This window comes from Erinaceus europaeus, chromosome 10 (genome assembly GCF_950295315.1).
Source record: "Erinaceus europaeus chromosome 10, mEriEur2.1, whole genome shotgun sequence".
NCBI classification, from domain to species: Eukaryota; Metazoa; Chordata; class Mammalia; order Eulipotyphla; family Erinaceidae; genus Erinaceus; species Erinaceus europaeus.
In genome coordinates, this window is record NC_080171.1 from 39883478 (window position 1) to 39908696 (window position 25219).

At 37.0% G+C, this 25219-nt stretch overlaps 1 protein-coding gene across 1 annotated transcript in view; it reads right to left on the reverse strand.

Annotated features, from left to right (window-relative positions):
• PCSK5 (proprotein convertase subtilisin/kexin type 5) overlaps positions 1-25219 on the reverse strand; it is a 357422-nt gene that overhangs the window by 134775 nt on the left and 197428 nt on the right. Inside the window, exons 6-7 of the mRNA XM_007536380.3 lie at positions 12092-12180; positions 9347-9519 (exon numbers count right to left, since the gene is read on the reverse strand). Coding sequence (XP_007536442.1) covers positions 9347-9519; positions 12092-12180 — 262 coding nt within the window. The remainder of the gene's footprint in view (positions 1-9346; positions 9520-12091; positions 12181-25219) is intronic.

The window sequence follows — 25219 nt, forward strand, 5'->3', positions numbered from 1 at the left end:
TTGGAAGAAGGCCCAGAATAAACTGTTAGGTAAAAACAGGCCATTAACTTATATATAATCCTCATTTGGTATATGAATATTTATAGGTGAATGGAATGAGGTAGCCCCTTCTCTTAATAATGACTTTATGTATTTGGGTGGGAAATATAGGTTTACCTTTAAACTATGATTTATCATCATGGGCATGAGTTACTTTTGTAAATAATAAAGTATAAAATTATTTCTGAGTTTGAATAGCTATATCTCAAATGACCTGAGTTTTCATTGTAGCCATTTTCCCCTTCAAAGTAGCACATTTCAAATTTGCTTTATATGTTAAATTTCTAATTATGTTTTCCAGTGAATGAAAGGTTCCCCTAGAAACATAAATTTGAAAATCATTGATAGAATGATTTTCATCAAATTAAAGACAACTATTGAATGTAGACCATTTTCTCTCCCTAGGTACACTTATGTGCACTGCTGATATAAATTTATCAGATTAATGAGAAGTGTCAAACTTTTCTTTGTCATATTAAAAATCATACACATACAAGTAGAAATTAACTATGAACTTAGCTTGATTTATTTAATTTTAATGGCCATACTACTGATAGTACACACACAGAGAGAATATTAATGTGTAATTCAGGAAGACAGGAATGAAATAATCAGATAAGCTGGACCATGTTCATTCAACATTCAGACACCTATGGAGGAAAATTCTATGAAACAATTCAAAATACTAACGTGTAATTAAATTAAGTTCTAATGTGTCTGAAAATGAATAAGCTAGAAAGTATGACTTTAGCAAAGCTAAACTATCCTTTATGTGCCTGCATGGAGTAATGAAGTGACAGCTCAGCTAAGTTTTTTGATGACAACCCTAACGTTAAGCTCATAGTTTTAAAGTTATATTAACTGTATATGGTGAACTTCTCCAAATCTGGGCTGAATGTAGAATAACCGACAGTTATCATAAGTCACAGAAAAATTCCTTAAAGTTAGCACACATTTACTGAATACTCACTAGAGCCGGTCACTCCATGGGGTTCACAAAGCTCATAAAAATGAATAGCTCTACTTGTTAGGAAATTAAAACTTGGTGAGGAACACATGCACAAACCCAATTTTGATATAATTTATAATATGATAAAGACTATCTGCATCAACAGTAAGAAAATAAGGATAGGGAGTACAAGATAGAAGTTGAATACAGGGGTGGCAGCGAGATCCTGGGGAAGATGGCGCCCTGAGAAATCGCTAACAGCGAGTGCTCTGATAGCATCATCTGCAACGGTAGGATTTTCTGCCTTTAGCAGGCCAGTCAATAAGGGGGAGGCACCAAAGAAGTGATTACAGTTTAATTTGGGTTAACAATTAGAACAAAGGTGACACGGACTAGCGGGGCGCCAGAATTCCCAGGTGGCGCCAGGCAAGGCGAGTGCGCTGGGCATTGTCCTCCGCCCGCCCGGGAAGGCTGCTCCTCAGCCGGTTGCAGAGCGTGGCGGGCAGAGGACCCGGAGAGAGCACTTTAGCTCGGGGGCTTTCTCTTGGGAGTCGCGAGGGTCCACCGCGACCCTGAGGGTGGATCCAAAGACTTCTTGAGTATAGCTCTCATTGGATCAAAGGACTTGGAGCTAGTTTTCATTTTTGAGAAATCCTTTAAAAAAGTCTGGAGGGCGGGGTTTCCCGGAAGATGGCGATTGAGAAGCGGCTAGCCTTTGAGCTCCGGACACATCTCGTGTAAACAATAGGATTTTCTGCCTTTAGCAGGCCAGCCAATAAGGGGCCATAGCGATCATACCAAGGATGTGTCTATAACTTAATTTGGGTTAAGAATTAGAGTAGGGGAAAAAATTCTTTTTTCTTCCTTTTAATTTTCAAGCATACATCCTTCCCGCCGCCCCCCCCCCCCCCCCCCCCCGTAAGCAGTGCCTGGGACCAGCTACTAGCAGGATACCCCATACCATCAAACAGGGTTTTTTTTTTTTTTTTTTTAATTCACTGATACACATTTGGGAAGTTCCTCGCACTGCTCTTTAATTACAACTCTTCTTCTCATCTTCTCCCTTTTCTCTCTCTTATCTCTCTCTCTCTCTTTTTTTTTTTTTTTAATCTTGTCATACACTTCTTTCTTCTTTGCCTTTCTGAATTTGTGAATTACTTTGGGGAAGAAATCTGACCCAGAGTGGACTCTCTATGTGTCTATCTCTGCTCTAGTTCCCTTTACACTCTTGTTACCCCTAGAATATACACTGGATAGTAGATTTGCATAACTGTCTATTCTTGCTATCCTCTCTTCCTTTTCTCTTTCTTCACTGGGATTTGGTTACTATTTTTTCATGGACTGGAGAAATTGTTTGGCTAACTGGTAACGATTAAACTCCTTCAATACTTACTTCAGTTGCTACTGTTATTCCGGAGGTTGGTGAGTGCAATTGTCATAAAGGTATTTAGTACAGTGTTACTTGTGCTCAAAACACAACAACTGAGGAACAACAGAGCATTAAAAAAAAAAAAAAAAAAAGAGAGAAACACATAAATTAAAAAAAAAATGGGTAGATTAAAAACAAATAAAACTGCTACCCCAATGAATGAAGACAAGAGCCCAGAAGAAACCACAAATCAGTCAGAAGTAACCATAGATAAGAAAAGTATGCAAGCAATAATAAACTTATTAATCACAGAAATGAAAACAACATTGGAGGAAAGAAATGGCAGTATTAGGGAAACAACAGTTGAGACCCCCAAGGAAAATACTGATTTTCTTGAGACAATTAGAGAACTGAAAGCTGAAATAGCTGTAATGAAGAAAGAAACTGAGGCAAGGGAAAGCAGACTAACAGAAGCAGAAAACAGAATTAGTCAGACAGAGGATGAGTTAGAGAAAACTAAGAAAGAGGTGAAAGAGCTTAAAAAGAGATTGAGAGACACTGAAAACAACAACAGAGACATATGGGATGATCTCAAAAGAAGTAACATTCGTATAATTGGCCTGCCAGAGGAAGAAAGAGAGGAAGGGGAAGCAAACATTCTAGAGGAAATAATACAAGAAAATTTCCCAGACCTGAATAACAGAAAGGATATCAAGGTGCAAGAGGCCCAGAGAGTACCAAACAGAATCAACCCAGACCTGAAAACACCAAGACACATCACAGTCACGATGAGAAGAAGTAAGGATAAAGAAAGGATCCTAAAGGCTGCAAGAGAGAAACAAAAAGTCACATACAGGGGAAAACCCATAAGACTTTCTGCAGATTTCTCAACTCAAACTCTAAAAGCCAGAAGGGAGTGGCAAGATATCTATCGAGCCCTGAATGAAAAAGGGTTTCAACCAAGGATCATATATCCTGCTAGACTTTCATTCAAGCTAGATGGAGGGATCAAAACCTTCTTAGACAAACAACAGTTAAAGGAGGCAACTATCACCAAGCCGGCCCTGAAAGAGGTACTAAAAGACCTCTTATAAACAAGAACATCACTATAATACTTGCAATATGTCAGAGTAAACAAATTGATTTTTAGAACAATGGCACTACAATACATTAAATCCATAATATCAATAAATGTCAATGGCTTAAACTCACCCATCAAAAGGCACAGGGTGGGGGGATGGATCAGAAAACATAACCCAACCATATGCTGCTTGCAAGAATCCCATCTGTCACAACAAGATAAACACAGACTTAAAGTGAAAGGATGGAAAACTATCATACAGGCTAACGGTCCACAAAAAAGGGCAGGAACAGCCATTCTCATCTCAGACACGATAGATTTTAAATTAAATAAAGTAATAAAAGATAGGCAAGGACATTACATAATGATTAGAGGATCAATCAGCCAAGAAGACTTAACAATTATTAACATCTATGCACCCAACGAGGGACCATCTAAATACATTAAACACCTATTGAAAGAATTTCAAAAATACATCAATAGTAATACAATAATAGTGGGAGACTTCAATACCCCACTCTCACACTTAGACAGATCAACAAAGCAGAGAACCAATAAAGATACAAGAGAATTGAATGAAGAGATTGACAGACTAGACCTCTTGGACATTTTCAGACTCCTCCACCCCAAAAAACTGGAATACACCTTCTTTTCAAATCCACACAACACATACTCAAGGATAGACCACATGTTAGGCCACAAAGACAGCATCAATAAATTCAAGAGCATTGAAATCATCCCAAGTATCTTCTCAGACCACAGTGGAGTAAAACTAACTTTTAACAACAAACGGAAAATTATTAAAAGACATAGAATTTGGAAACTAAACAACATGCTCCTTAAGAACCACTGGGTCAGACACTCACTCAAACAGGAAATTCAAATGTTCCTGGAAACTAATGAAAATGAAGACACAACCTATCAAAATATTTGGGACACAGCTAAAGCAGTACTGAGAGGGAAACTTATAGCTATACAATCACATATTAAACACCAAGAAGAAGCCCAAATGAACGAACTTACTACACACCTCAAGGACTTAGAGGAAGAGGAACAAAGGAACCCTAAAGCAACCAGAAGGACAGAAATCACTAAAGTTAGAGCAGAAATAAACAACATCGAAAATAAAAGAACCATACAAAAGATCAATGAAGCCAAATGTTGGTTCTTTGAAAGATTAAACAAAATTGACAAACCCCTAGCCAGACTCACCAAACAAAAAAGAGAGAAGACTCAAATTAATAGAATTGTAAACGATACAGGAGATATCACAACTGACACCACAGAAATCCAGAGAATTCTGCGAAACTTCTATAAAGAACTATATGCCACCAAGCTAGAGAATCTGGAAGAAATGGAACAATTCCTAGAAACCTATGCACTTCAAAAACTGAACCAAGAAGAACTACAAAATCTAAATGCACCAATCACAGACAAAGAAATTGAAACCGTTATTAAGAATCTCCCCAACAACAAAAGTCCTGGACCAGATGGCTTCACAAACGAATTCTACAAAACTTTCAGGAAACAGTTAATACCCATACTTCTTAAGCTATTTCATAAGATTGAAGAAACAGGAATACTCCCTTCCACCTTTTATGAAGCCAACATCACCCTGATACCAAAAGCTGATAGGGACAGAACAAAAAAGGAAAACTACAGACCAATATCTCTGATGAACATAGATGCCAAAATATTAAACAAGATCTTGGCCAACCGGATACAGCAACACATCAAAAAGATTGTTCATCATGACCAAGTGGGATTCATCCCAGGAATGCAAGGCTGGTTCAACATCCGTAAATCAATCAATGTCATTCATCACATCAATAAAAGCAAAGCCAAAAACCACATGATTATCTCAATAGATGCAGAGAAAGCCTTTGACAAAATCCAACACCCATTCATGCTCAAAACTCTACAAAAAATGGGAATAGATGGGAAATTCCTCAAGATAGTGGAGTCTATATATAGCAAACCTACAGCCAACATCATACTCAATGGAGAGAAGCTGAAAGCATTCCCCCTCAGATCAGGGACTAGACAGGGCTGCCCACTGTCACCGTTACTCTTCAACATAGTATTGGAAGTTCTTGCCATAGCAATCAGGCAAGAGAAAGAAATCAAAGGGATACAGATTGGAAGGGAAGAAGTCAAGCTCTCACTATTTGCAGATGATATGATAATATACATAGAAAGACCTAAAGAATCCAGTAGAAAATTACTGGAAGTTGTTAGGCAATATAGCAAGGTATCAGGCTACAAAATCAATGTACAAAAATCAGTGGCATTTCTTTATGCAAACACTAAATCTGAAGAAGAAGACATCCAGAAATCACTCCCATTTACTGTTTCAGCAAAATCAATCAAATACCTAGGAATAAAGTTGACCAAAGAAGTGAAAGACTTGTATGCTGAAAACTATGAGTCGCTACTCAAGGAGATAGAAACTGATACCAAGAAATGGAAAGATATCCCATGCTCATGGATTGGAAGAATAAATATCATCAAAATGAACATTCTCCCCAGAGCCATATACAAATTTAATGCAATACCCATCAAAGTTCCACCAAGCTTCTTTAAGAGAATAGAACAAACACTACAATCATTTATCTGGAACCTGAAAACACCTAGAATTGCCAAAAACATCCTAAGGAAAAGAAACAGAAATGGAGGCATCACACTCCCAGACCTTAAACTATATTATAAAGCCATCATCATCAAAACAGCATGGTACTGGAACAAAAATAGGCACACAGACCAGTGGAACAGAATTGAAAGCCCAGAAGTAAATCCCAACACCTATGGGCATCTAATCTTTGATAAGGGGGCCCAAAGGATTAAATGGAAAAAGGAGGCTCTCTTCAATAAATGGTGCTGGGAAAACTGGGTTGAAACATGCAGAAGAATGAAATTGAACCACTTTATCTCACCAGAAACAAAAATCAACTCCAAATGGATCAAAGACCTAGATGTCAGACCAGAAACAATCAAATACTTAGAGGAAAACATTGGTAAAACACTTTTCCATCTACACCTCAAGGACATCTTTGATGAATCAAACCCAATTGCAAGGAAGACCAAAGCAGAAACAAACCAATGGGACTACATCAAATTGAAAAGCTTCTGCACATCCAAAGAAACTATTAAACAAACAGAGAGACCCCTCACAGAATGGGAGAAGATCTTCACATGCCAGACATCAGACAAGAAACTAATCACCAAAATATATAAAGAGCTCAGCAAACTTAGCAACAAAAAAGCAAATGACCCCATCCAAAAATGGGCAGAAGAAATGAACAAAACATTCACCACAGAGGAGATCCAAAAGGCTAACAAACATATGAAAAACTGCTCTAGGTCACTGATTGTCAGAGAAATGCAAATTAAGACAACACTAAGATACCACCTCACTCCTGCAAGAATGGCATACCTCAAAAAGGACAGCAGCAACAAATGCTGGAGAGGATGTGGGGACAGAGGAACCCTTTTACATTGCTGGTGGGAATGTAAATTGGTACAGCCTCTGTGGAGAGCAGTCTGGAAAACTCTCAGAAGGCTAGACATGGACCTTCCATATGACCCAATAATTCCTCTCCTGGGGCTATACCCCAAGGACTCCATAACACCCAACCAAAAAGAGGTGTGTACTCCTATGTTCATAGCAGCACAATTCATAATAGCTAAAACCTGGAAGCAACCCAGGTGCCCAACAACAGATGAATGGCTGAGAAAGCTGTGGTATATATACACAATGGAATACTATGCAGCTATCAAGAACAATGAACCCACCTTCTCTGACCCATCTTGGACAGAGCTAGAAGGAATTATGTTAAGTGAACTAAGTCAGAAAGTTAAAGATGAGTATGGGATGATCCCACTCATCAACAGAAGCTGACTTAGAAGATCTGAAAGGGAAACTAAAAGCAGGACCTGATCAAATTGTAAGTAGGGCACCAAAGTAAAAACCCAGTGGTGAGGGGTAGACATGTAGCTTCCTGGGCCAGTGGGGGGTGGGAGTGGGCGGGAGGGATGGGTCACGGTCCTTTGGTGATGGGAATGGTGTTTATGTACACTCCTAGCAAAATGTAGACATATAAATCAGTAGTTAATTAATATGAGAGGGGGAAATCAATTGTATGTCTCAAAGGTTCTCAAAAGACAAACTGAATCTTTTTAATAGATAGGCTACGTATTTGATATGCGGACTCTCTCAAAAGCCTAGACCAAGTAGATTAGAAGCTTCCAATAGCACAGCTATATACAAGATACTGGGTACTGTACAGCAAACCATAACAAAGGGACTTTTCAAAGTTAACCCAATTAACAAATAATGTGATGATAATATTAACTATTGTCTTTTTGAACCCTAAGACAGCAGGAACCTCACATCTTCACTATAGAGCCCCTACTTCCCCCAGTCCTGGCACCCTTGGATAGGGCTCACTTTCCCGTATGCATCTCCCAATCCATACCAAATAATATTGCATCCGCCGATCACAACCTAACCAAAGCAACGATTGCCATCTCAACATGCTTCACCTCAGAATGTATCCAGAGACTTCACGTGTGGAATGACAACCCTTCAGCTTCATTACTTGGGTGAGACCTTTCCTTTTATAGTACACTCTAATTTCATCTCAGGTAGTTCACTTTCTAACAAAGTCCCATAACCTAGACATACAACAGTTTCTGTGAGAGAGAGCTTATGTTCACACGTATCCATAAACTACTGCAAAATATATACCTGAAAGCAGGATTACACTAGAGTTTGCAGTGAGTACCTCCCTAACACTTCCTCTCCACTATTCCAAACTTGGGATCCATGATTGCTCAACAAATTGTTTGGCTTTGTATGTTAACTCTCTTTTCAATCACCAGGTTCCAGATGCCACCAGGATGCTGGCTAGGCTTCCCTGGATTGAAGACCCTACCAATGTGTCCTGGAGCTCAGATTCCCCAGAGACACACCTTACTAGGGAAAGAGAGAGGCAGACTGGGAGTATGGACCGACCAGTCAACGCCCATGTTCAGCGGGGAAGCAATTACAGAAACCAGACCCTCTACCTTCTGCAACCCTCAACGACCCTGGGTCCATGCTCCCAGAGGGCTAGAGAATGGGAAGGCTATCATGGGAGAGGGTGGGTTATGGGGATTGGGTGGTGGGAATTGTGTGGAGTTGTACCCCTCCTATCTTATGCCTTTGTTCACTAATCCTTTCTTAAATAAAAAATTAAAAAAAAAAAAAAAGAAGTTGAATACAGCTATTACTAGTTTGGATGGTACCTTGTAGTTGAAGCTAAGTGGTTAAATATAATTGGTTAGAAATTAATTGGACATCATTTGATTATTTGATCATTTTGGAGGGGTGGATGTTAGTAAATTTTAAAAGAAAAAAATCAAAGAAAATAATGATTGGTTAATCAGCCTGGTTAGGGAACTTTTGAAAAATATATAGACACATGTCTTAGCAAAGAGTTGAAACTCAGAAAGGGAATACATGAGGGGACATACCTACAGCCTTTGTTCATCTATTCATCAAAACCCATTGAAGAATTTTGTCATCTCATTTCTCTTCAATCTCATAGTCCCATACATTTATTTCTTCAAATATGACTAACAATAATCTATTCCCTCTGAATAAATTGCGGCTTCTGAGCAAACCTCTGTGCTTATCAGTGATTAAGTATTTCCTACTTTTCTTACAGAATGGACATAATATACAGTGCCAAGCATTTGGTACTTCTTCCCATTAACATATCCTTTGGCTCAACTTATGACTCCATCCATTTCTCTCAAAAACAGAGCTGAAGAGCTAGAGGACAGAAAACTCACAACTTCAGGGGTGTCTTCCTATGAAAATGGTCACCTATCTACAGAGACTGAGTGAGGACCTTCTAAAACCTACCATTCTCACGCCATTTTCAAAGGCCTGTCGGGTGAGCGGAGCTGGTCCATCCACAGTCTTGCCATCATCATCAGGGCCCCAGCTGGCACTGTAAATGTGCACATGCTGGGGGTTGAAGCTGACTGATTTGGCTTCAACCATATCAGTGACATCTCCATCCAGCATTCGGACTCCTTCAAGATAGAAATGGGTAGGAGCTTAATCACAAAGGTTTTGTTATATAATAGTCCTATAGCTAAAAACATAACTCCAGTTACAACAGTTTTGAGAAAAAGAACAACCTTTTATGAAACACTAAGCAATTTATTTTCTCCAGAACAGAGGTCTGTAGCAGTGCTTTGTCATTTGTGAAGCTTTGCTCCTACAGGTGTGGAGCAAGAGCTTGAACCAACATCCTTGTACACTATAAAAGATAAATTCCCATTCTACTGGGTGTGCCACCATCCAGTCCGAGTAATGAAGAATTTTCTGAAGCAACCTGGGGAGAACAGCAGTGGCACTGCACACAAAATAATTTATTTTTAATCCCCTAGTTTAGAAGGAGGAAATCTTGTTTCTCCTCAACCCTATAATAAATAAAAACTTGACAAAGAGAGCCTCAAACAATTTATCTTCCCTCATTTCTTCTTCCTTGGATGACTAGTGTTCATAATTGGTACAGAACATTGTACCCTTACCAATTTTACAAAATTTGGAAAGCTGCCAATTTAAGTTGATCTAATTTCTTCAATATTTAATATTATTCCTCTAATCTGTAAAGATGATACACTATTTCACTGCCAAGTTATTTGTAAGGAAAATAATACATGAAAATGCTTATGGTGAATGTTAGACATTAAGTGATCATCAAAGGGCTTGAACCATGTTTAGTCATTAATCTTCAGTAAGAATATTCCTACCAGGTGATCTGGGAAGTGGCACAATAGATAAAGCACTGAACACTCAAGCACGAGGTCCTGAGTTCAGCCCCCGGCAGCACATGTTTCAATGTGATGTCTGATTCTTTCTCTCCTCCTATCATTCTCATTAATAAATAAATAAATAAAATATTTTTTAAAATTCCCACCAGACAGCAATTTATTATCAACCATCATTTTCCAAAATTGACTCTATAATATATTAAAAATAAAATCTGTTTCCAAAGTTAGATTTTTCTTTTATCTTTGAGACTCACAATAACAAGGCATCTAATTATAAGTAAATATATTTCTCTGGTTTATGCTGAATTTTTGTCACTTAGACAGTGAATTATTTCAAAATTATATCCTTAGAGACCAAGTTTACTCCACAGGTAAATCTTATTCCATAATTATATTTATATTTTCTATAGATTTTATAGTTACTAATAAGTGGGACTGAATGATACTCCAAATCAGGCAGCCTGAGATACTGTGGGGTTTGAGGGGGGAATTTTGGGAGTAACTATATCTTTTTTATGCCTTAAAAAATGTCTGACTATTGGGTCCATGCTCCCAGAGGGTTAAAGAATAGGAAAGCTATCAGGGGAGGGGAGGGGATACGGAGATCTGGTGGTAGGAATTGTGTGAAGTTATACCCCTCTTATCCTATGGTTTGGTCGATGTTTCCTTTTTATAAATAAATTTTTTTTTTAAAAAGTCTGACTACTCATCACAAAGCATATGATCTATAGATATAGACAGCATTGCAAAATCTCTAACCTCTACCAAACAACTTTTTTAAAAAAATTCTTTATTGGGGAATTAATGTTTTACATTTGACAGTAAATACAATAGTTTCTACATGCATAACATTTGTTTTCCATATAACAATACAACCTCCACTAGGTCCTTTATCATCCTTTTTGGATCTGTGTACTCCCCCCCCCCCCCAACACACAAACCCCAGAGTCTTTTACTTTGGTGAAATATGCCACTGAACAACTTTTAATATCTGCCAAATTTAGTTCATATCTAAATAGTATGCTCAACCTTTTGAAAGAAGATGACAGATAGGACACTCTATCCTTTAAGATTTTTATAAGAAATAATGAAAATGTTCGTTATATTTCCCCCAAAAGTATCCCAGTAGACATTGCATTTGACTGTGAAGATCTTTATCATCTCTTTCCATTGGTACGTAACTGCAGCACTAGGTTAAAGTTAATAAAGGCAACTATGAATATGTAGTGAGTCTTTGATTCCTTTAATGCCTTGAGTTTTACAGCATGTTAGTTGAGTCTTTGCAGTAAAGCAGTCAGTTTGCGAAAATGTACACGTATATGCATGTGATCTGAGGCTGTCATTAGAAACCACACTGCTCATTATAGGAGCACAGGAGGAAAGATTTTATCATTTAATTTGCAATTAAAAAAGAACTTTCTGTAAGGTATAAGGGAAGGGAAAACATTGTTCTGCTTGGCTAGAATTTCACAATGCTCCTTTCCATAGAGGAATCATAGCCCAGTGTTTATATTGCCAATTCAGTGTCTGTTTTTTTCTGTTCCAAGCACTGACTGTATAGTTTGGCCTCTCTCCACTACTGGACATTTTTTCTCATGCCTCTTTGAATGAAATGTCTGTCTTTGCAACACTGTAGAGGTACAGCATGAGAAGCCTTTTCACTGCATTTCTTATAGCATGTTCCTCTGGTCATTTTGCTATCAGCAGTAGCTGAACACTGTTATGCAAACATATGTCTGTCTTTAGTTCAAAAAGGGTGCAGAAAAGCAGTTAGCCCAAGAGCTCCTGGGTCATTTCTTTATCCATGTAAGCTTGCTTCACATACCTCCAATCTTGGCATTGAAAGCAATTCCAACTGTGCAGTGCGAGTTGTTTGCTGCAGCTGCCACTTCTCCAGCACAGCGGGTCCCATGCCTGTAAGAAGAGCACATACACTTTCGAAAACAAGACACTGCCTCACACAAGCGCAACACATTGTTGCCACCACTCCAACTTCAAAGCAGGGAGGAATGGATCAAGCTGTGGATGTTTCTGGAACTTCGACCCAAGTAGCACATAGTCTGTCCACTACTGACTTATAGCACTTCATTATATTCTCATTTGGAACTCTTTTCCAACTTGACAATCTCCTGGGAGGCAAAAACTGAATTGAGTGTTTCTTTGTATTCTCTCAACTTTCGCAGTTCAATATGGTAACTACCAGTCATATATAGTTATTTGAATCTTGAAATAAGGCTGAAGAGAAGACTTCATCTGTGGCTTCATATTTATGTCATTTTAATTGAAACTGAAAACTAGTGCTTGTGGCCAGGAGGTGACAAAATGAGTAGAGCACAAGATTTGCATGCCTGGTGACCCAGATTTAACCATACTGCATATAAGTGATGTTGTAGTTTGCCTCTCTCATAATATGAATAAAATACCATTTTTAAAATAAGGTTCAAAATATTACTCAGATTTAGAAAATTGAACAATGGAGCATGAGATTGTACTTTTTTACAGTCATATGTTTATGAGACTATAAGTTAATAGGAGTGTACATCAACACCATTCCCACCACCAAAGGACTGTGTCGGGATCCCCCCTGCCCACCCCAGTGAAGCTGAACATCAACTCTCACCCTCCACCCAGAGATTTTTACTTTGGTGCCTTACTCCAAACTCAGTCTACTTTTTAAACTATAAATGTAAATATAGAGCAAAAATCTCCAATGAAAATTTATCATCTCAAATGAGATGTGCAGGGAAATATTGGTCTATCTCTTGCTCTGTTTCTCTACTTGAAAAAAAACAGTGAAACTTTTGTTTGTTTCTCTTATTTTTGATGTTATTTATTTCTGCTCAGATTTTAGTCTGCTGATCCCAACCTAATCAATGCAACCAGTACCACCTCGGCATGTTTCACTTCAGACTGTCCAGAGACGTCAGACGTGAAATGTCAACCTTTAGCTTCATTATTCTGCCACCAGGTTCCAGATGCTACCATGATGCCAACCTGACTTCCTGACTCCATGTGTCCTGGAGCCCTGCCTCTCCAGAGCCCCACCACACTAGGGAAAGAGAGAGAGGCTGGGAGTATGAATCGACCTGCCAACACCCATGTTCACCAGGGAAGCACATACAGAAGCCAGACCTTCCACCTTCTGCATCCCACAATGACCTTGGGTCCATACTCCCAGAGGGATAAAGATTAGGAAAGCTATTAAGGGCAAGGATGGGATACGGATTTCTGGTGGTGGGAACTGTGTAGAACTGTACCTCTCTTATCCTATGGTATTGTCAATATTTCCATTTTATAAACAAAAATAAAAAAAAACAATTGAAACTCAGTATGAACAGGTGATGTGGAAACATAAATAAATAAAATAACATTAAGAAAAGGATGTCCTATAAACTATGGACTTAAAAAAATTTAATTATAAAAAGAAACACAGACAAAAACCATAGGATAAGAGCGGTACAACTCCACATAATTCCCATCACCAGAACTCTGTATCCCACCCCCTTTCCTTATAGCTTTCCTATTCTTTATCACTCTGGGAGTATGGATCCAGGGTCATTATGGGGTACAGAAAGTGGAAGGTCTGGCTTCTGTAAGTGCTTCCCCGCTGAACATGGGTGCTGGCAGGTCGTTCCATACTCCCAGCATGTCTCTCTTTCCCTAGTGGGGCGGGGCTCTGATATGAAAAAAATGTTTTAAGATTACATTCATAATTATTTTATATTGATTACATGGCAAAATATTTTATTTAATAAAATATATTATCAAAATTTGTTTCACATTTTCACCTCTTTCCTACAATGTGGCCCCTTTACCTCTCTGAAAGATATTTTATTATCTCTTGCCTCAATATCAGTTTAATCAGAAAAATCTTTTAACTGAATGGCCTTCTAAGAACTTATCCAAAGAAAGCAAAGAGATTGCCAGTTCAAAGGACAATCTCTTTTAAAAGAAGAGCCTCAAACAATACACTGAAAATTCAAAGTAAACTGTAAACATTAATGACCATAACAGTATATTTGCCACAATGGTTGAAGTCTCAACACCACCATCCTCACTTATAGATGTAAGAGCACATGAGAAGATTCCAGGATAGAAAATGATCTGTCCAAATCAGCAAAACAGTGACTAAAACCAGGCCTGCTTAAATTTCATCCTTTAAAAAATATTATAGCAATAAGTACCTTAAACCAAAATTAACATACAGGGAGTCCTGTGGCAGTGCAGCAAGTTAAATGCACGTGGTGCAAAGCACAACGACCAGCGTAAGGATCCTGGTTCCAGCCCCCTGCTTCCCATCTGTAGGGGAGTCGCTTCATAAGTTGTGAAGTAGGTCTGCAAGTGTCTATCTTTCTCTCCCCCTCTGTCTTCCCCTCCTCTCTTCATTTCTCTCTGTTCTATCCAACAACAATGACATCAATAACAACAACAATAATAACTACAACAATAAAACAAGGGCAACAAAAGAGAAAAAAAAAAAATAAATATTTTTTAAAAGTTAACATGGAGTGAAACTACTGTCTGTGCTACTAACAACTTATCCTTCATAACTGGTAGTTATATACACAGAGATATTATATTAGTATCATATTTTTCCATCTGAAAATGTTATACATATCCTTAATATTAATCTATAATGTATAAATATAACTTACATATTAATATCATCTGTTTACTATTTCATTGTCTTTTTTAAAAGTCACATACACATATCAAAAGCATTATAAATTCTGTAACTGGAAAGTTACCAAATTTTTCACAGATATTAATATGGTCATTAATATAAATAATAGCTTTACATCAGTACAAGTCCCAAGAAGTAAAATTAGTGGATTCAAGAGGACAGAATCTGTTTTCAAACTGTTCACAGCAGAACCAGGAGATAGCATGCATAGCAGAATGCATGGTTCATGGTAAGTTTACAGCAGATCAAAGTAATATAATTTAATCTCATAAAAACTGTAGTACAGAGACTACTACAAAGCACTATATTTTATATTTGATTTTGATGTACTTGCAATTAACTTGTCTTTCAAATATTGAATTACATCATATTAATCATAAGACAATTAATTTTTAAAAATAAAAAATATTTCTCATACGATTCAACTTTCCTAAGATACTAATTTCTACTGATTCTAGTAATTATTCACAGGATTTTTATTGCATATCACTTCATGGTATAAGCTATATTAATTAAAATGTTAAATTCTTTTTATAAGTTTTTTTTCTTGTATCTCATTGCATAGATGACTAGTAACTGCATGTGCTAACAGATCATAAAGATTCCATAACTTAATTCTACTCTAGCTTATTCTTTGACCTATGAGTTATTGCAAATGCATGTAGGATATTAGTTTTCTGTATGAATGTATTATCATACAGATTATCAAGTGAGAATATAATTTGTATAGTGTCCAGAAAATAGCTCACTTAGTACAATGCATGCCTTACCATATGTGAGGCTCTGGGTTTGAATCCTGGCACCATAGATGATAGAGCAGTGCTGTAATCTCTCTCTCCCTGTCTCTAAATGAAAACAAAACAAAACAAAACAAACAACAACAACAACAAAAATGGGCCTGGAAAGTTTGCTCACTGGTATAGCACATGCACAAGGCCCTAAGTTTATTCCATGGTGCTGCATAAAAAATGAGGTAACAAAGTTTTCTGAAACCAGTAGTAGACTAGTATGTGATCAACTTTTATAAATGTTCTGTCTGCTTGAAACAATATATATTCTCTAATATTTGTCTACAAATTCATTATGTTAGAATTGTCATATTAAAGATTTACTAATATTCTTTGCTATTCTATCAATATTTCTTTCACTTTGAGTTAAATTATTAAATATTTATTTACTTAAAAAAGGAGAAAGATGGTTTTGTTAATGTCTCTAGTTTTTTCTAGTATTTCAATTAACTGTTCTTGATCATTTAATTGGACGTAGAATGCTAGCTTACTAGCATTTCAAAGATGCCAGCCTACTATATTTTGACATCCACAGAGTTTCTGGGGAGAAATCAATTATCTTAGCAATCTAGTTTCAATTATCTAGTTTCCTTTGGAAGGTCTTCAGATCTTTCCTTTGGGTTTCTTATTCTATTACATTCATTAAGGTATTGTACATGTGACCCAGGAGGTGGTGCAATGGCTATCATGAAAAACTTGTAAGTAAGAGGTCCCAATTTTGATCCCTGGCATTGCATGTATCAGAGTAATGCTCTGGTAATATATCTTTCTTGATATCTATGGATTCTTCAAAAGTTCTATCTTAGAATTTATAAACATGCAGGGCCAGGTGGTGGCACACCTGGTTGAGCACACATTACAGTGTGCAAGGACCCGGGTTTTAGTCCCTGGTCCCCACCTGCAAGGGGAAAGCTTTGTGAGTGTTGAAGCAGGGCTGCAGGTGTTTCTCTGTCTCTCTCCTTTCCTATCACCCCCTTCCCTCTCAATTTCCAGCTGTCTCTATACAAATAAAGATAAAAAAAAAGAATTTCTAAACATGCAATTTAATGTTAAACTTGTTAGAAATTTCAGTTAGACAACTTGACAACTGTCTTTATGTCATTTTCCAATTTTCTCCTATTAAAATCACAATTAAACATGCATTACTACTTTTCACACTATATAAATCTTTTATATCACTTTCAGACTTTCCACATCCTGCTCTCTCCAGGTTGTGTTTGAAGTAACTGGCATATTTTCTATATTTCATGTATCCTGTCTTCACCCATGAGTAATCTGCTAATTAGTCCACTTACCACATTAGTCATTTAACTTATTATGATTAATTTTTAACATATCTTTTAAAAATTGACTTGATTAGTTTTGATAGCCTCTTGTTTCTTTTAATATTTAGACTAATTATAGTTCACTGCAACAGAACCAAGGATTGCAAAGGAAGGAGGTGAGAATGGGTGGAAAGGACACTGGGACCCAATACACAGTGGTGGTAAGAGTGGTTCACAGGCACCTATCACAGAGAAGATAAATTATACTTATATATTTCTTTTGTAAGTAAATATAAAAAGAAATTATAATTGTGTGACCACCTTGTAAATCACTACCTCACTAGTAAAGAAAAAATCTCATTTTATATTTTCTAGTACATATAAGCTATATGTAATTTTAAAATCCGTGAATCTTATTTTGCTATTTTTTTTTTTGCTAACATGCTCCCATGGTGATGTATATCATATGTAATTGATGAGTTGTAGCTGGCAAATATATCATCTGGGCTTTAGTCCTTATGAATTCTAAACAATTTAGTATGAAAAGAAGATTTAAAGTGCTTCTGACATACACTGGATTGGGGATAGGGTACACAACAACCAGAACCTTTTCAATCAGACTTTAAAAACTGGCCCATCAAGGTAATCTCAATTACAGGTATCCATAAATACATGTAGCAATTCTTAAAGATAGCCATCTATTTTTCCCTTGTTATATCTATTGCCTACAGCTAGATAGTCAAGCATAGCTTCTGTAATTCACATGGTTCTCTCTCTCTCTCTCTCTCTCTCTCTCTCTCTGGGAGAGAGAAGAGAACCACAGCATTGAAGGTTCATTCAAAGCAGTGAGGGTCAAGCTCAAATGCATGCACATGGCAAAGCAGCATGCTATCCAAGTGAGCTATTGCTAGCCCTCAGGGTTATCTTTTTCTTTTAATATACTGAAGATGGTGTTTCAGTCTTTTCTTAGCCCACTGGACCAACAGCCTCAAGTTCTTCCACTCCTGTGCTTTTTAAAATCCTACTCTAAGCTACTAGTTGTTCAGTATAGAAAATGCCCAGTGAAAATTTACTGCTCATCAAGTTTTCTCATTCTCTTGGTGTTCTTTTAACCCAGCCATGATCAAAACAACTTGTTAATATTCTCCCAGGTGTTTTAGATGCACTGTACTAAGAATTAATTATCTTTTCTACTATCGAACACTGAGAACATTAACTTGATTCTGTCTTCATAAAATGCAGTACTATGTTCATCATTAACATATAGTGACTGTTCACAAGTGAAGAACAGTAACTATCCTTAAAAATATTTCTTATAAAGATTTCTGCACATTGCATTATATCATAATGTATGGACCATCTTAGAAGAGAGAGAAGCTGTCACTCTAGTGCTGACACATATTTTGACTATCAGTTATGTCACATATTGCAGCATGCTATAATGAGTTCCCAAATTACTACTAGCTCACTGACATTTAAATAGCCCACACTTCAGATGACAGTGATCATTACCCCAAATAAAGTACCAGTTATGTTTTTTTTTTAATTTTTATCTTAGTTGAACTCAACAATTTGATGTTGATTTAAAATAGATTATACAGCAATGAAAAACATCACGGCCTATTTAGATACCTGAACAAGATTCGATTTAAAAAAAAAAACTATTTTAAGTAGAGACAGACATGGGGGCAGGGATGAAAAAAGGGAGAGAGATAGAAAGAGAGATATATGCAGCACTGTTTCACTGATTACGAACCCCCCCCATGCACCGCAGGTAGGGATGGGGGGCTTGAACCCAGATCCTTGTGCATGGTAACATGTGTGCTCCACTGGATGTGCTTCGTCCCTAAGATGCAATTTCCTCCTTCTTTGAAAGCACCTGGGAAACTAGCAATAAGTACTGGGTTATCAAAAAAAAAAAAAATCATGGCACATTTTTGTATAGAAAACCAGAAAAATGTACCATGACTTTTACAACAACCCAATATATTTATTATTTTACTTAAACCAAAACTCAAAAGAGAGACAAAACTGTGTTTCAGATGTATTTTTTAAAAAAAAACAATATACTTAATTTATGCTCTGACCTATGCACCTGAGTATGAAATTTACCATTTAATTTACATCTAATATGGCTTAACAAACTAATGGCCTATTTGAATTTATTTTACATGTTTATAATCTTAAGACACTTTCTGAAACTTAGAAGAGATAATTGAATATACATACACATTATAGTATAAAACTGTAAACAATAATGGACTAATATGTATATATGCATATACAGGTTAATAAATTATACATATTTTAATAAAACAGTTATAGACAAATAAAGAAGCAAATAATGCATTAATCTCTGATTCTCTTAAGATTACTGTCATTATTGCCAGGGTACTAGTAAGTGTGAAATGTTTCACTATGTAATTTGAACAAAAAAAAACTTTAATTCTTAAAGCAATTTATGACATAAAGCTCTTGCTAATCTTTGTTCTTATTTTCTTACTTGAAAAGTATTGTTATCTACTATACTACATGTTCCCAATAATGTTTTTTTAAATTTTTTAAATTATCTTTATTTATTTTTAAGGTAGAGACAACTGGAAATTGAGATGGAAGAAGATAGAGAAGGTAGAGAGACAGAGAGATACCCATCACACTGCTTCACCCCTAGCAAAGCTTTCCCTTTGCAGGTGGGGACCAGGGACTTGAACCCAGGTCCTTGCACATTACAACATGTGCACCCAGCCAGGTGTACCACCACCCAGCCCCTATGTTCCCAATAATAGGTCATTAATGTTTCTAAAAGTTTTTCAGTGTTGTGCAATGGCAAAGATGGAAAATCAGACTAGAGTACAGTTAACTTTCTTCCATAACATTGAAAATACATGGTTGAAGCGAGTATACAATAGAGATTCATAGGGTCTGCAATACCTTTCAGGTGGTAAACTGCTGCTTTCATTCATGGCTTGCTTCCCCACCCCCACAGCCATCCTAGTCATACTGCATTGTTCTTTTTTCTCTGTGCAGGCTAAGGGGTATGGATATATATTACCTTATTTGAACTTTTCTGGAGAGTTGAAGATGAGTTAATTTTAGCATGAATCAGAGACATCAGGGCACAAGTGAGAGGTCTGTTGTAGTTGCTACTGTACTGCTTAAGAGTCAAGATTATACTTGTATGAAATCAAGCCATTGCAAGTTGAAGAATGACTATTTCCCATTTCATTTGTTTCTTAGAATACACATCATCAACTTCTTCTAATTTCTATCCAGCCTTTCACCATTTCTATCGCCTTGTGATACTTAGTATGCTCATTCTCTCCAATAGATTTTGATTTGCTAAAGTCTAGATGAGTATCTTTCATTTGTGCCTATTTCAAAAGCTCCCTTAGAAATAAACAAGGGTAAAAATAAAGTGCCGTGTTAGATATGCCTTCCACTACATCAGTGAAAACTAATGTTTTTCTTTTCTTTTTTTGAAATTTCTGTGGTGCAGGGAAGCAAAAAGGCATATATCAATTCATGTGTGCTATCTTTGAGCCATCTGCATTTCTCAATGCTTTGATTCTGTCTTTTCAAAGAGATGCAAAAGGAGGGAAGGAGGGAGGGAAGGAGGTAGAGAGGGAGGGAGGGAGGGAGGGAGGGACTTAATTAGTATCCTAGGGTCAATGTGGTGCTGGGGGTGGAATCCAGGGTTTTATGCATGGGAAGCTTGCATTCTATGTGGGAAGCCATTTCCAAGGCCTCAACTTTGATGTTTCTGCTTCCTTATGTTGCTCTCTGTAACTTAACACTTGATGTTTACATTAGACCCTCTATTTTTAATCTGATCTGAATGCCACATCAACTTTGTGAAGCAAGAAATAGAGACATTACTCCTTTTATTTTAAAAGAGAATATTCTGGAGCCCCTGGCCCCCACCACATTCTGATGCTATTATGGTACCCTCTCCATGGTCCTCTCATTCTGCCTGGGAGAAAAATGACCTGGAATGATGAAATGGTAAACAAAAGGTAAATGGTAAATAAATGGTCCAGGTTTGGTCTCCAGCACTGCCATAAACCAGAACTGCATAGTATGCTCTGTCAGAGAGAGAGAGAGAGAGAGAGAGAGAAAGAATTCATTTAGTCTCATTTTATACTTTCTCCTGGAAAGTATAAAATGTAGCATTTCAAGACTAGCTATGGGTCTCCAGCATTTCAAGACTAGCTATGGGTCTCCTTATATGTCTCTTCACAGTTCCAAGCAAGACTCATAGGAGCCTACCTTCGTTTGACTGCATGACTGCCAAAACTTTATGACTTTTTTTTTGTGTTACTTACTTACTTATTTAGTGAGGTGTAGGCAACTTCATTCCTTCATTCCTATCAATGGCAGGGTATTGACAGTGTATTTTATAGAGTTGCCATGATAAATTATTCAACTTATACTAGGAGGCAGAACCGGGGATCATAACAAGGAAAAATTTTAAAAAGTGGAAAATAGCTGAAATTCAATAATTATCCTGCCTTCAGTGAACAGCTTCTAGCAGCTAAAATCATATTGGATGGGGGAGAGGGGGTATAAAGTTTTTAAATGCAAAAAAGAACAGTTGGGAGACAGCTAGTAGAGAATGTACCTGACCATGCATGAAATGCTGGGTTTGAGGCCCTGTACTACATGGATGTAGGAGACCAGGTCATGCTGACCTAAGGAAAGAAATGGTGGGAAAATTCTTAAAACAGCTTTCAGAGGAAAACCTCTGTGGTGATATGTGCTGTGAAACAGCACTCTGATGACAATCTCAGTGTGCAACGTGCTGTAAAGACCAACACTAGCTGCTTCTGACCTTCTCCCAGATTAGAGTAGGGGAAAAGCCTGTCTCAAACCAAAATGAGAAAAATTACATAATTGGATGATGAATTCAGACTCATGGGGAAGTGTGCCAAAAATTACTATATAAAAATGCTTCATTGTCTTTTTGAACCCTAAGACAACAGGAACCTCACATCTCCACTATAGACCCTATATTTCCCCCAGTCCTGGAACCCTTGGATAGGGCCCACCTTCCCGCATGCTTCTCCCAAGCCATATCAAATAATATTGCATCTGCCGATCACAACCTAATCAACACAATGATTGCCTCCTCAACATGCTTCAGCTCAGACTGTGTCCAGAGACTTCATGTGTGGAATGACAACCCTTCAGCTTCATTAGTCGGGTGAGACCTTTCCTTTCATAGAATACTCTAATTCCATCTCAGGTGGTTCACTTTCTAACAAAGTCCCAAAACCTAGATATAGACCAGGTTCTGTGAGAGAGAGCCTATGTTCACACGTATCCATAAACTAGTGCAAAATATATACCTGAAAGCAGAAGTACACTAGAGTTTGCAGTGAGTACCCCCCTAACACTTCCTCTCCACTATTCAAACCTTTGGGTCCATGATTGCTCAACAATTTGTTTGGCTTTGTATGTTAACTCTCTTTTCAGCCACCAGGTTCCAGATGCCATCAGGATGCTGGCCAGGCTTCCCTGGACTGAAGACCCCACCAATGTGCCCTGGAGCTCTGCTTCCCCAGAGACCCACCCTACTAGGGAAAGAGAGAGGCAGACTAGGAGTATGGACTGACCAGTCAACGTCCATGTTCAGCGGGGAAGCAATTACAGAAGCCAGACCTTCCACCTTCTACAACCCACAATTAAAAAAAATTGAGACATAATAAACAAGTGGCTGCAAGCATGCACTACATACTAAGCTGTTATATTTCACACTTTTTATTCTAATAAGAAAAAATTAGAAACGCTTATTCAAAATAACTGCTGTGAAATAAATGTTTCTTTTCATCATGAATTTATATATTGAAATCTTAGTATTTCAATAGGATGGTATTTGGAGAAAGAACTATAGAAGCTAATAAGATTATAAGGATGGCATCCACATGATATAAGAGCAGGCAACAAACAGAAAGATAAAGATCACATCAACAAATGCAAAGAAAATCTATAACATGATCAACTTATCCTTGTATGACAAAATATCTCAACAATATGAGAACAGAAAGCACTTATTCTTGACCTGGGAAGTAGTATAGTGGATAAAGCACTGGGTTTCCAATAATGTATATATTTCAGAGTAATGCTCTGATTCGTATTCCCTCTCTCATTAATTTATAAAACAATATTTAAAAAACTTACATCAACAAACTGAAGGCAATACATGCAAAATGCAGAGCTAACAACATACTCAATGGCAAAAAAACTGAAAGCTTCTCTTTCAAGATCAGGCACAAGATATAATATTGTCAACACTAATCACTATTTTTAATATAATTTTGATAGTGCTAGGTACTTCACAAGAAAAATAATTTATTCTAAGAAAAATAAAACTCTAAAGTGAGAGGGGAAAAAAAAACACAAGAGAGCCGACTACCTCTCTATCATAATCTAGGGCTCCATGATGCTTATATTGTACTGTTAGAAAGAGAAAAAGGGGGGGGGAGAGGGAGAGGGAGAGAGAGACAAAGGAAGAAAGGAAGAAAGAAAGAAAAAAGAAAAAGGAAGGAAGGAAGAAAAGAAGAAAGGAAGGAAGGGGATAAATCTGGCAAAAAAAGATAATGAGAAATATATTTTGCAATATTCAGAAGTAGTACCTCACTGCCAAGAATTAGTCTCAGGTATGTTATATGTAGATGTGCAATATGTAAAACAGACTACTTCTTTTAAAGAGTTAAAAGTACTTACTGTAAAGTCTGACATACATAGATACACACAAATACATATAAATGAGGAAAATCAGGGTGACTGCGGAATGCTTTAATGTCAATTTCCTGGTTTTGATATGTTGCTATAAATACTTACATTATTTGTTATCATTGGGGAAAGATAGGTGAACGGCACAAAAGTCTTTGTACTGGTTTTGCAACTTTGTGTTTATAATTATTTTTCTTTTTTTAATTTTTATTTTTGTCAATGCCAGGATTTCACTACTCTGGAGTAATTCTTTCAGATAAGATAGACCGAAACAGAGAGAGGGAAAAGTACCACAGCACCAAACACTTCCCTCAGTGTGCTGGAGATCAGACTCACAGTGGGTTGCATGTATGGCAAAGCAGACACGCTCCCAAGAGAGCTATCTTGCTAATCTTACAGCTCTGGCATAAGACATTACCTAGGACTAGAGCTACAGCCCCTGGGTCTTCAGGTATGAAGATTGGTGCTCTAACAGGCTGATCTCTCCTGAGAGCTCTATGATTATTTATTTAAAAATTTTTTTAAATCATTTAAGTCTATGACATTTGATAACAGAGAGATACAGATACACAGAGAGAGTTACCAGAGTACTCCTCAGTTCTAGCTTATGGTGGTGCTGGGGATTGAACCTGGAACTTTAGAGCCTCAGGCCTGAAAGTCTTTTACATAATCACTGTGCTGCCTCCCCAGCCCAGTCTAAGATATTTGTACAGTTATTCAAAATAGTGATTACTATAAACCAAGAAGAATATTTGTGGGTTGGATGGTATTTCTCCACTTAGAGCACACATTCACCATGTACAAAGAAAAGGGTTTGAACACAGTGAGTGCTGTCATGCGTACTGTTTCTCTTCTCTCTCAGACTCCCCATATTTAAGAAAAAAAAAGTTACATCATATATATATATATATATGACCCTGGGAGCAAAAGGATTATTTTAGTAAGAATATAAAATATTAGTAATAATATAAATAAAACTTTGAAAGTGTTCTCTTCTATCTGCCATTTTGCCTTTTCTTTGTCTTTCCTATTCTCCTTTTCCCCCGTGACTACTGGCAAGAGTGTTGTGTGATATATGCAAATAATTACCAAGCACTGAGGCACATACTAATCAGTGTTTACACATAAGGTCTTATAGGAATTTCTGCTCCAAGAATTCTGGTATAGTGGAGGTGTTTGCAAATATACTTGGCATGCAATTTAAACAACTTTCTCCTCCTTACACCTGAACTGATCTGCTTATAATTTTACATCATCATAATTAAGAGAATATTTCATAATTAGAACTCATCAAAGCATGAAATATGAAATGTATATTGAGAATGAGTGCTGAAAGACTGAAAAAAGATCTCTAAAGATAATAAAAGAAATAATGGCCTGTATTAAGTTATAATTTTGATGTTTTGTGTTCTATTTCCTTCCATACATATTTCTCTTCTCCAACTTTATATTAAAAACTACTCAAATAATTATTTTTAATTTAA